The 11443-nt window shown below is 51.8% G+C and overlaps 5 protein-coding genes across 5 annotated transcripts; 2 read left to right on the plus strand and 3 right to left on the minus strand.

Moving 5' to 3' along the window:
* Positions 1-125: 125 nt before the first annotated feature.
* Positions 126-2054, minus strand: BDW70DRAFT_71883 (WDR46/Utp7 family WD40 repeat domain-containing protein). The gene is made up of 2 exons (XM_073744661.1): positions 1346-2054; positions 126-1295 (listed from the first exon to the last, which is right to left on the minus strand). Exons 1-2 carry the CDS (start codon positions 1976-1978, stop codon positions 321-323), a joined length of 1608 nt encoding a protein of 535 aa, XP_073594991.1. The 5' UTR covers positions 1979-2054; the 3' UTR covers positions 126-320.
* Positions 2055-2224: 170 nt separating this feature from the next.
* Positions 2225-4959, plus strand: BDW70DRAFT_138444 (small subunit rRNA maturation protein TSR1). Its single transcript, XM_073737220.1, has 2 exons — positions 2225-2450; positions 2510-4959. Exons 1-2 carry the CDS (start codon positions 2339-2341, stop codon positions 4828-4830), a joined length of 2433 nt encoding a protein of 810 aa, XP_073594992.1. The 5' UTR covers positions 2225-2338; the 3' UTR covers positions 4831-4959.
* sec17 (alpha-soluble NSF attachment protein SEC17) lies at positions 4952-6542 on the minus strand. The gene is made up of 5 exons (XM_073737221.1): positions 6398-6542; positions 6213-6336; positions 5821-6127; positions 5585-5759; positions 4952-5531 (listed from the first exon to the last, which is right to left on the minus strand). The coding sequence occupies exons 1-5, from the start codon at positions 6428-6430 to the stop codon at positions 5289-5291; spliced, it is 882 nt and encodes a 293-aa protein (XP_073594993.1). The 5' UTR covers positions 6431-6542; the 3' UTR covers positions 4952-5288.
* A 174-nt stretch (positions 6543-6716) lies between these two features.
* BDW70DRAFT_151127 (DUF726 domain protein) lies at positions 6717-9630 on the plus strand (the record flags this gene model as incomplete). Its single annotated transcript, XM_073739255.1, has 2 exons — positions 6717-7262; positions 7552-9630. The coding sequence occupies 2 exons, from the start codon at positions 6717-6719 to the stop codon at positions 9628-9630; spliced, it is 2625 nt and encodes an 874-aa protein (XP_073594994.1).
* A 179-nt stretch (positions 9631-9809) lies between these two features.
* BDW70DRAFT_71959 (Sec62 family protein translocation protein) lies at positions 9810-11356 on the minus strand. Its single transcript, XM_073744663.1, has 3 exons — positions 10850-11356; positions 10243-10793; positions 9810-10189 (listed from the first exon to the last, which is right to left on the minus strand). The coding sequence occupies exons 1-3, from the start codon at positions 11283-11285 to the stop codon at positions 9989-9991; spliced, it is 1188 nt and encodes a 395-aa protein (XP_073594995.1). The 5' UTR covers positions 11286-11356; the 3' UTR covers positions 9810-9988.
* Between the last annotated feature and the right edge of the window lie 87 nt (positions 11357-11443).

Consider the following 11443-nt stretch of genomic DNA (forward strand, 5'->3'; position numbering starts at 1 on the left):
GACGCTACTTAACTGCGGCAAATTTGGCAGACCGGCGTCAGCCTGTTACGTTGCGAGAGACGCAGACAGCAGTGTGTAGTTACACATTCAAAATTACAAATCTAGATATGCTAACACTCTTCACTAACATACCCGACCCAACGCCCTCAAATGCATGTTTATGACAGATCCGCAGAGCGACACGCGCTCTACTAATCAGGGTATCTGAGTACTCACTCGTCATCCAGCGACAACGCCAGAAACAAATAAAGACCGGCAAAGAGTACAGCCAAAGCAAAAGCAAAAAGGCAAGAAGCGAAAGAAGAGAGACAAAGAGAACATTATATATCTTTCTTCGCAAACCTCGCCAGAGCGGGTCCCAACTCCTCTCTCTCGGCTCTGTATCTTTCTTTCGCACGCGCCGAACGCTCCTTGTGCAAAGCCTGCGCCTTGAGAAGCTTCTCGTCGATGACGTTCCGCCTTCCCTTCTTCCGCAGGTACTTCCGCAGCGCACTGTTCCGGCCGCGGCCACGATTCTTGAGTTTTTCGATGGTATCTTCCGGCCGACGATCGAGGTCCTTCTCTTCGCGGTTTCGCTTGTCGCTGACGGTGTCCACCTTGCCGACGAAGCTGGGATCCAACGAAATCATACCAGGCTGGAGCTTGTTCAGGAGTGCACGCACCTCGGCTTCCTGGCGCTGCTTGGGGTTCTCGTAGGGGTTTACTTCCAAAGCGTCGAAGTTTGGTTCGCCCGCACCGGGAACAATGATGCTTGCGAAGCCCTTGTCGTGCGCAACGCCGAGGATATCCTCGTAGGGCGCCCAGCGGAGATTTTCAATCCGCTGGCCGTCGCCACCCCAGGACATGTAGGGGGATTGTACTTTTCCAACGTCGGCGGTGGCGGCGTCGAAGAGGCCCCGCCAGACACTAACCTGGGTGCCCCAGCCGACGGCTGTGAGGCCACGGTCGGAGATGGAGACGGCGGCACCGGGCTGGTGGCAGGAGTAGGAGTGAACCTCGCGATACATTCGAATATCCCATACTTGCATTTTGAGATCTTGGCCTGTTGAGACCATGTAGCGGCCTTGTCGGTCAATTGCCATTGAGCGGACAGGGCCCCTGTGGACGAGGGCCTTCACGAGCGGGGTTTGCGTGTTTGGTGACCAGAGAGTCACGGTACCGTTTTGGTGGCCAACGTGCATGATTGCATTCCAGGGGTTTTGGGCGAGGGATGTTGGGGCTCCAACTTTCGTGGGAATCTCGGCGACGAGTTGGCCGGTTGATGTGTCTGTGTATTTGAGATGGCCGCTCATTTGCTTTACTTCGTTAGAATATAAGATACCGAAATGCGGGAGGTATAACTCACAGCTGAAGCAAGGAGGAAGTGGTAGGGAAGGAATTCGAGAAAGCAGGGCTCAACAATCCTGTCCAGATTGTGCAGCTCAACACCTTGGCTGTCATAGATAAAGACTGACTTCTTCTGAGCAACTGCAAAGTACTGGTTGTTGTGAAGCCACCGCGCATCCCTCACAGTCTCCCGTAGCTGCAACTCACACCCCAACTTCCCATTCCGCCAATCCATCGTCGCGATATGTCCCTTCCGCCCCGCTAACAGCAGTTCGCGGCCATTCCGTGTATAGTCTGCTCGATAAGGTCCGAAATCCTCCAGCTTCAACTCAAACTTCTTCTTCGCCGTTTCAATCCCGACACTCGCTGCGATCTCGTCCTGACGCACCCGGTATGTCCTTTCCATCTCTCCCTCCGGCTCGAGGAATCCAGCCTCATGCTCCAGAAGGATCTCGGCGTCTTTGGCGCGGAGTGCGGCATTCTTGTACTTTTCTTCGACGGCCTGCAAGTTGCTTCGCAGTTTCTTATCTCGTACGCTCTGGGTATGAACGGCCTTGCCACGGCCGTATTTCTTCTGAGCTTCGATTAATCGTTTGTTTTCCTTGCGCTGCTTGGTTGGCACAATGGCCTTTGTCGGCGCTGAGTCCGCCATGGCGTCGACGGGCTTGGTTTATTTCAGGAGGCTTCGCAGATAGTCGGACGAAGATGTCGCAAAGTATGCCCGGGCCGTTTTAGAGTGTTTATTCAAGCTGCTTGAAACTTTGAAGATGACGGAGAATTTAATTTTTACTCTGCAGAAAATAGGCGCCAAGACCGCCTTTCTGGATGCTCGCTTGTTTTTTTCTCCACCGCCTAATTTTTTCAACAGACTCCGATCTATATTACTACTCACGCTCACTGAGAGTCTTGCTTGTTTGTGCTGATTTATTCTCCTCTGTGAATTAAAGGTCGCTGTCAGCTCGACAATCTGGCATCTCTCCCGTTTCGATTCAAGGGCTCCGCCGGTGCCAATATGGCGCCTACCTCGACGGTGCAACATCACCACCGTTCCACGACGAAGACTACGCACAAGCCTTACAAGTCTGGCCATGCTTCTAAGCGCGCCTTGAAGGACCAGGCCAAAGGTGTGATAAGAATCAGCAGTTGAAATGCAGCGAAAGTGGACGAGACTGACTATCGCCAGGCAAGGTCGAAAGAGCAGAGCGGGGTACTCGCAAGACCCCTCATCAGCAACTTATGTCGAAACTTGATCGAAGGAATCAGGCTCGTCAGAAGCAGCAGAACAAGCAGCAGGAAAGGGCTCAGGCTATAAGTATTTTTTCCGGTCAGAATGGAGCGCCGCGTCACGTTGCCATTGTTCCGCTCTCTACCGATATCGATACCACGGCTATCATTAAGGCGCTGAACGAAAGCGTCGATGTCACCAGCGATGTCCTCCCAGAAACTATTTCGCGTGTTCGAATTGATCGGTTCCGACAAAACTTGCAGTATATCCCGGCCAAGTATGATCTGATGAGCGCATTGGATGCTTGCCGGATGGCAGACTTTGTCGTTCTCGCTATCTCCGCACACTTGGAGGTGGAGGAGCAAGGCGAACTGCTGCTGAGGTCAATTGAGGGTCAGGGAGTTTCAAATGTTATTGCGGTGGTACAGGGCCTTGACAAGGTCAACCCTCCCAAGAAACGTCCCCAGGTAGCCGGGTCGCTTAAGTCATTTTTGAACCATTTCTACCCATCAGTCGACAAGGTACTTTCTATCGATTCGCGACAAGAATGCTCGAATGCCATTCGATCTCTTTGCACTGCAACACCTAAGGGCATACGATGGCGCGATGACCGGAGTTGGATGCTCATCGAGGATGTCAAGTGGCCCGAAAGCGGTTCGCCCGAAGTAGACGATGTGGTGCTGACTGGTGTTGTACGCGGGAAGGGCTTAAAGGCGGATCGCTTGGTGCACGTCCCTGGCTGGGGCGATTTCCAGATCGACGCTATCACCGCTGCCCCGCTACCTACTGCGCGATCCAAGCGCGACGATGCAATGAACCTCGATGAAAGCGAAGCGCCTCAGTTGCTGGACAGTCCATCTGCGGATCGCGACGACCTGGCTACAGTTGCTCCAGAGGAAATTGAAATGGAAGATGATATTGAGTCCATGCCAGACACAGATAGAAAGGGTGTGCTTCTGGATGATCACCACTACTTTTCCGACGACGATGACCACATCCCGGCCAAACCGAAAAGGCTGCCGAAAGGTACCTCTGAGTACCAATCCCACTGGTTCTTGGATGATGTATCGGACTCTGGATCTGACATTATGGACGAGGACGAGGAGGAGGATATGCAAATGGACGTCTCCGGTGCTCCCGAAGACGGCGTATTTCCCGACAACCACGATGCCATGACAGAGGGCGGACCTTCTGAATATCCTCAGTCAGAGATGTTCCTCGACCCGTCACCAGAGGATGAAGCACAGCAACTGGAAGAGTACAGAGCCAGCCGCAGGAACGAAGCGAAAGATGACCTTGAATTCCCCGACGAGATCGAGCTTCACCCCAACGTCCTCGCGCGCGAGCGCCTGGCCAGATACCGAGGGATGAAAAGCCTCAAGACTAGTCCCTGGAACACAGCAGAGGACCGGCCGCACGAGCCCGAGGACTGGCGCCGTCTACTTCAATTCGGCGACTACAAGGGGTCCAAGAACAGGATTCTCAGAGAAGCTCTCGTCGGCGGCGTCAACCCAGGCACCCGCGTCCATGTCCACCTCCGCGCAGTCCCTGCCTTGCTCCGCAACAGATCTCAACCCTTATCTCTCTTCTCCCTTCTCCGCCATGAACACAAGCACACAGTCGTCAACATCAATATGCACCTCAATGCTGCCGTCGAGGAGCCGATTAAATCGAAGCAAGAACTCATAGTCCAGTACGGCCCGCGCCGCCTAATCGTCAACCCTGTTTTCTCCTCCGCAGACAACACCCCCAACAACGTCCACAAGTTCGACCGCTTCCTCCACCCAGGTCGCAGCGCGGTCGCAACCTGGATCGGCCCTCTCACATGGGGTTCTGTTCCTGTTCTCGTCTTCAAATCCCGCAAGACACCTGCTGACCCAGAAGTCCTCGACTCCGCCGACGCTCCGGAATTAACAACAGCTGCGGGCTTCTCAACATCTACCCTTGAGCTTATTGGCACGGGCACCGTCGTGGCTCCAGACCCAACTCGTGTCGTCGCCAAACGCGCCATCATAACCGGCCATCCGTATAAGATCCACAAGCGCGTCGTCACGGTCCGCTACATGTTCTTTAATGCCGAGGACGTCAACTGGTTTAAGGCTTTGCAGCTGTGGACTAGACGTGGACGCAGCGGGTTCATCAAGGAGAGTCTTGGTACGCATGGTTACTTCAAGTGTACCTTTGACGGAAAAATCAACCCGCAAGATTCGGTGGGAATCAGTTTGTACAAGCGCGTGTTCCCGCGAAAGGCGAGGGCTTTGGAGGAGGTTGCGAACTAAGCAACCAGCCCTTCTTTCTGCGCCTATTGCTTTATATTGGACCATGGGGTAGTTTGGTGATGATGCTAGGATATGGTGAAGCAAAGAAGAGGAATAATATGATACCATAAGCTGGACTGCATGATATGACGAACTTCCTGACTTCAGTTACTTGAGAATATTCTTTAAAAAGTCATTTGGGCTATATAAATAGATGTCGTTGAACGGCGAACCTGACCGTAATGAATTATGATTGGACTCCTGCATCCTTCATGATAATACCTACCTAGTCCTACCAAATCCAAAGCGCAAATAAGCTGGCGAAAGAGAGCAAGGTCAACCATTCCAACTAACGAGAAAGAGTAACAGGAGTTATTCCGACCACGTTTGAATGTCATGTCAAACGAAATCCAGCCCCTGTTTTGGCGAACGAAGGGACGGTGAGGAGAGAGAGGGACAACTTGAAAAGGATTCGAAGCTCAAGCAAAATCATCTTCCTCGGGCCCTTCGATTCCGTTTTTGACTCGCAACAAAATGGTTGTCTTCCACTTGTCTAGCTTGCTGAGCTGGTCGTACTGGAAGAGCTTATCGGCGAATGCTTCCTGGTCGTGCGCTTCAATGGTTTGAATGAGGTCTACTAAAAGCTGGTGTTCTCTTGTAGAGGCGAATGTGGGATCGATGTCGCGATAGCTCTCTAGCGCGCGGTTGGCGGAGACCATGTCCTGTTTGCGAGTCAGTGAGCAGAAATATAGTAAACTACGCGCAGACAACGAACTTGAGTAGCTAGGTGGCAAAGCCCGGCCTTGAGAAGGTAATCCTTGACGGACCATTTCATCAGACCGTTGTTGATGGACGAACGGCCAATGCGCTCGTAGTGCTCAATAGCCTTATAATAATCACTTTCCAGCGCGGCCAGATCGGCAGCTTTAAGGTAATGCTTGTTTGCGAGGCTGCACGGGACGAATGTTAGAGACTTGAAAAGCTGTAAGATCCGGGAGTTGAGGTACTCACGCCTCGGCATTATCAGCATCAAACCACTCCGCAGCCTTCTCATAAGCCTCCAGCGCATTCTTTATGTCCCCTAATTCCTGCTCATACACTTCTGCCAGATACTGCTGCTGAGAAGCCGCCCGGCGCAGGTTCCCGTTCAGTACGTAGTGCTGGATAGCAGTAGAAAGCACACGGACGGCATCCTCAGGATCTGACTTGCGGTAGACCTTGAATGCCTCTTGCAAGGTATTGGCGGCGTCACCGGGCTCATTAAGATTTTGAGTCTGGATGGCCGCGGCTTTTTCAAATGCTTGACCGGCTTCTTTGTCTAATTTATCGCGACAGTCGAGATGTCAGTGAAGTTACCAACTTATGGGACAATCCTCACGAAGAGAAGGAGTGGGGGTGTATACTCAGTTTCTGGATTCGAAAAGCATTCGCAGCCTGTGTGTATAGATCTGCTGCATTCTCATATTTCTCTGTACGGCCACCGAAGAAACTGAAGCCACCGGAGGCACTTTGAAGCGCTTTATCGGCCTAAGGTGGGAGGTTAGGGATCGCTGTTGATAGCGGGGCGGCAAATGAATGAACAGCGTACTTTCTGTAGAAGGGCCCGGGGGTCTGCGGTCATGTTGTTGGAAGAAGGAGTAATGTGTATGAAGACTTGAATAAATGGATGTAAAATCAAATCTAGATAGACACCCAGGTTATCGTGAAGGTTGTTCGAATTGGGGAGCTGTTCGCATCGTCGTCACTGCCAAGAATTCTGATCCTTTACTGGGGCGGTGTCTCTTGAGCTTTCACTCCGCTGTCTATTTCTTGTTGCTTGACTTTTTTTCCACTATTTGAGGCCACATTTCAAACAATAAGGAGAAGCGAATATTACAGTCCCTTGGGATCCTATTATGCTTGCCACGATGTTCCATCGCGCAACTCCTCGCTCACTTTCCCTGATTTCTGGCCTTCGAATCGTCCACACTAGACCGCGATGTTACTCTTCTAATTCGAACGATACTGATATCCCGTCGATCCTCGCAAAGCCAACATGGTCTGTCCGCTCATTGCTTCCCGATCCCGCCGCGAAACCGTCGTCCCCGTCTGTCACCCCTGCTGAGCTCAAACATTTACTTCGCCTATCAGCTCTGCCTCAGCCATCGAGCCCAGAGGAGGAAGAACAGATGCTCGAAACTCTCGAGTCCCAAATTCACTTCGTAAAAGAGATTCAGGAAGTAGACACTACGGGAGTTGAGCCTCTGCAGGCTATTCGGGATGAGAGCCCCGAGGCAGTGAAAGAGAATACAATTGGATTGGAACAGCTCATGGAGGCTATGTCGAAGGAGCGAGTGATCGGACGGAACAAGAGAATCCAACGCATCGATTCAGCTAGAAATGAACGCCCCGATGGGGATGTCTGGGATGGAAATGCGCTTGGCTATGCATCCAAGACAAAGGGAAATTTTTTTGTTGTTGACACTGCAAACTCCTGAGCTATTGCTTGGCTCCGGATTCCACTTGCACCGCGGATTCATTTTCGCTCGAGGCTTCGGTTACTCAATCATCAATTGTTGCCTGTTTTGAGCCTCGCTCGTTGCGTCACTGGCCTAGTTTGGCTGACTCATCACCTTCACATGGACCCATCAACTCGACAACTTGCTTCTTTCTCCATTCAATCGCCTATATAGGGCAGCATCTGTTCATCCACCATTCATAGGATTTGGTTTGACTGTACAATCAATGTGGAAAAAATTCAAGGACTTTGGGTCGGACGCTAAGGGGCAGTTGAGGGACAAGGCGGATTCCAAAAATGACCAAGACCTGACAACCATTCTCAGTCGGCCCCAGCGCGCAGACCTTACAGTTCTCATCGCTGAGATCACACAGCATATGAGGAAGTCTCTCGACAAGACTTTCAAGGCACCAGATGCACAGCAGTTCGCAACCAAACACCTAATTGACCTGAACGATGAGAATGATGCTTCAACCCCAGATCCGCAGAAGTCAGAAGATCTAAATGATAAAGCGCGCATAGAATATGTGCCGACCGCTGAAGACACAAAAGCTGAGGCCAATATCTTGACCCAGTTTGACGATTGGGCAGACTCAGTACTTCTCCGAGTTGGCGAGGTCGTAAATCGGGCCTCTGAGGAGCAGAACGAAAACGAAGAAGCAGGGTCCGATTTACAGGATGAACGGCCCCGAAGTTCATATGATGATGAGGATGATAGCACCTGGAGTCAGCTTTCTGAGATTTATCATCCAATTGAGACACCGTTAATCCATCTTCCGAAGCCCAAGAGGTTACTGATCCTGCATTCTCTGCTACTTTTGATGCTGAGTCTGGAACATTACAATGCCAACTCTCGAGTTCTCATGTTATATGCTGCTTCCAGCTTAGGTCTGGGCATCAAAACACTAAATCAGGATGAAGTCAAAGTTTCGAGAGGGCTACTAGATGCTGCTCTTCAACTTCCTGCAAATTCGGACGCTCAAGCTCAAGGTAGAGAAAGCGATCCATCCAGAAAATGGAAAGTCGGTATTGCATCTGTTGCTGGAGCTGTTTTGATTGGCGTTACTGGAGGACTCGCGGCGCCCTTTATTGCGGCAGGGTTAGGAACGGTAATGGGAGGACTTGGCTTGGGGGCCACGGCTGCTGCAGGGTATCTTGGTGCCGTTGCCGGAAGCGGTGTCATCGTTGGCGGAATTTTTGGTGCTTACGGTGGGCGTATGACAGGACACATGATGGATAAATATGCTCGCGAGGTGGATGATTTCGCCTTCCTGCCTATTCACGGATCTCGAAAGTATTTTAACGATGAAAAAGAAGCAGCCCGAGAGGATCATCGTCTTCGGGTCACAATTGGAATCACCGGATGGCTCACCGAAGAAGACAACTTTGTCGTTCCCTGGCGAGTCATTGGTAAAGACTCTGAAGTATTTGGTCTTCGCTGGGAAACGAAACCTCTCCTAGATCTTGGGCATGCGATAGATCGTCTGGTCACCAGTGCCGCCTGGTCAGCCGGCCGTCAAGTTTTGACCAAAACAATCTTTGCAGGCCTTATCAGTGCGCTAACCTTGCCCGTTGGGCTTATGAAAGTCGCCGGCATCGCTGACAACCCGTTCAGTGTGGCCAAATCTCGTGCAGATAAGGCCGGCGAAGTCCTTGCCGATGCGCTGATAAGTAAAGTACAAGGCGAAAGACCTGTCACGCTCATCGGCTACTCGTTAGGATCTCGAGTTATCTTCTCGTGTCTTCAAACTTTGGCCAAAAGACACGCGTATGGGTTGATCGAGTCCGCGATTTTCATGGGAGCGCCAACGCCATCCGATACACCAGACTGGCGCCGCATGCGGCGCGTAGTCAGCGGCCGGCTTGTCAATGTCTATTCAGAGAATGACTCTGTTTTGGCGTTCCTTTATAGGACAAGCAGTCTCCAGCTAGGCGTTGCGGGGCTACAAGCTATTGAGAACGTCCCTGGGGTCGAGAACCTTGACGTGAGTGATATCATCAACGGGCACCTCCGCTACCAGTATCTCCTTGGTCGAATACTCCGTACAGTTGGGTTGGAATGTATCAGTGCTCGGGAGGTGGCGCGAGAAGAGGCAGCCTTGAAGGCAAAGGACTACAAGCAGGAACAACAACGGATCCAAAATGAGCGCCGCGCTGGAATTGAGGGGGACGCTGAAGCGGCTAGCAGGAAGCTGGAAAGTGGCGAGATCGCTGCTGAGGAGGAGGCTATTCCACAGCCACACCCGGAGGCCCGCCATACTATACCGCGTCGTCCTCTTCCGGTGAGATCAGCTCAAGAGAATAAAGAGAAAGACCAAGCTTAGTTTACCTCTGTCGCCTTGGTTATATGAAGGCGGACCGAGCTATAATAGTGTTCTCTTAAAGGATCCGGGCTACCATGTAGAGACGGTACTTGGTATAATTCACTCGCGATTTACTTAGAGAACCGGAATTCATGGTTATTTTGTTTTCATTTACATTACACCAATGAACTCCTTCTCCGTTAACCCAGTTGTAAAAACATTTCAATGATACGGCGGAAGAACAAGTTAGGAGAAAGGAATGAAAGATGACCCAATTCAAGCATACGTAAAAGGCATCAAAGAACTCATGAAATTTTGATCGCAGAAAATGCAATATCGCAGGCACCTGAAAATTATTGCCATATGCCAATCTATAAAATCACTCCTCAACCTCTTCAACACGAGGTGCGAGATCACGCTTGACTGGACCCGCTGCATCCGCACTTTCTGTCGCAGTTGTAGTAGCTGCGGATGCGGTCTCCGCGGTTGCTGTAGGGACAGACTCTGTAGCCTGAGGATTTGACGTTTGAGCTGCGCTACTCGCAGCCTTCTTAGACTTCTTCTTTTTCTTCTTGCCAGTCTGGTAAATCTTCGGTGAGCGATTGTTCTGCATCAGGAACGGGGAAAGCGTACCTCTTGCCACCCCCATAATGGCTTGAAACTGTCAAAGAAACCAACATCTTCGAACAGGTTGGGAAACAGCCACAGACCGGGAGGTACAGCGAAAACGGTGATACAGAAAAGAATAAGACGGAAAATGGCCATTGCGAAGAATAGACCAAGCAAACCCATCATGCCGACACTCAAATACCACACACCTTGCCTCAGCATTACGGGCCAAAGAGGAAAGAGCACGACTGCGAAGATACCAGCCACCACGGCGGCAGCCATAGCCTTTTGCTTCCATTGCGGGCCCTCATAAAGCCAAACGTAGTGCATCATCGGATCGGCTTCCTGGTGCTGCTCGATCTTCACAGTCCATAGCCCCTTCACTCTCTTCGTCTTTCCATGACCATGGCCAGCATGGGGATCAACCTTCGAGACTCGAAGAGCAAGAACCGACAGAGGAAGGAGCTTGAATACGTTCTCAGCCGAAGCACGGTCCGTTACTGGCGGCAGGAGAGGGTTCTTCTTTCGGGCCTTCTCATAGGCGGGCGATTCGAGGGCACGAATTGCACGTTTAACTAGACGGTTCCAGGTTAGCTAAGGCACCCAGAATCCACAGAGGATGATAACCAACCCTTGAACATGTCCTTCCTTTGCCCGTCCATAATGCATGTTCTCGGCTTCAAGTTCTGCGATCTTAGGAATTGCGCGACTGCGATCGCTTTGGGGTCCTTGGGACTGTTCGGGTTGACAGGAACCTGCTGCGTGTGTGTCTGCGGTTGCCCAGGCTGGCCGGGCTGTCCTGGTCGTGGGGGTCCCTGACTCTGGCCGTTGGCCTGGAGTTGTCGCTGGACCTCGGCGGCCTTCTGCTGAGCAGCCATTGCACGCATCCTCAACTGGGTGACATATTGCTCGGTTGTCATGCCGTGCTTCGCAGCTTCGGCATTCAGCTGCTCACGCTGCTGTTTGGCGAACTCTTCCGGGGTCAATCCTCGCTTGGCCGCCTCAGCAGCGAACTGCTGCTGCATAGCGGCTAGCTGCTGGGGGGAAGGCTGGCCGGGGGTGGCCATTCTGGAGAAAGCGGGTAGTTAATGAGAGTAAAATTCAAGTAAACGGGCTGGATTGTGAGACGGAGTCTAGGGGAGACTGGCTGATTGTGAGATGGAAATAAGGAAGTGGCCAGATAAGAGCGATCAGAGCCCTCTCACCGCCTTTGGCTCCGGCGAGA

The sequence above is a fragment of the Aspergillus foveolatus genome (assembly GCF_047715535.1).
Source record: "Aspergillus foveolatus strain CBS 279.81 unplaced genomic scaffold BDW70scaffold_32, whole genome shotgun sequence".
NCBI classification, from domain to species: Eukaryota; Fungi; Ascomycota; class Eurotiomycetes; order Eurotiales; family Aspergillaceae; genus Aspergillus; species Aspergillus foveolatus.

Excerpts from the sequence above, each read along its gene's own strand:
- BDW70DRAFT_71883 (XM_073744661.1), bottom strand. The coding sequence starts at position 1,978 with ATGGCGGACTCAGCGCCGACAAAGGCCATTGTGCCAACCAAGCAGCGC. Across the intron at positions 1,296-1,345 it reads ACTTCCTCCTTGCTTCAGCT|CAAATGAGCGGCCATCTCAA; the intron begins GTGAGTTATACC and ends AACGAAGTAAAG.
- BDW70DRAFT_138444 (XM_073737220.1), top strand. The coding sequence starts at position 2,339 with ATGGCGCCTACCTCGACGGTGCAACATCACCACCGTTCCACGACGAAG. Across the intron at positions 2,451-2,509 it reads CTTGAAGGACCAGGCCAAAG|GCAAGGTCGAAAGAGCAGAG; the intron begins GTGTGATAAGAA and ends GACTATCGCCAG.
- sec17 (XM_073737221.1), bottom strand. The coding sequence starts at position 6,430 with ATGACCGCAGACCCCCGGGCCCTTCTACAGAAA. Across the intron at positions 6,128-6,212 it reads TTTTCGAATCCAGAAACTGA|ACAAAGAAGCCGGTCAAGCA; the intron begins GTATACACCCCC and ends GCGATAAATTAG. Across the intron at positions 5,532-5,584 it reads TTTGCCACCTAGCTACTCAA|GACATGGTCTCCGCCAACCG; the intron begins GTTCGTTGTCTG and ends ACTCGCAAACAG.
- BDW70DRAFT_71959 (XM_073744663.1), bottom strand. The coding sequence starts at position 11,285 with ATGGCCACCCCCGGCCAGCCTTCCCCCCAGCAGCTAGCCGCTATGCAG. Across the intron at positions 10,794-10,849 it reads AAGGAAGGACATGTTCAAGG|TTAAACGTGCAATTCGTGCC; the intron begins GTTGGTTATCAT and ends GGAACCGTCTAG. Across the intron at positions 10,190-10,242 it reads CATTATGGGGGTGGCAAGAG|ACTGGCAAGAAGAAAAAGAA; the intron begins GTACGCTTTCCC and ends AAGATTTACCAG.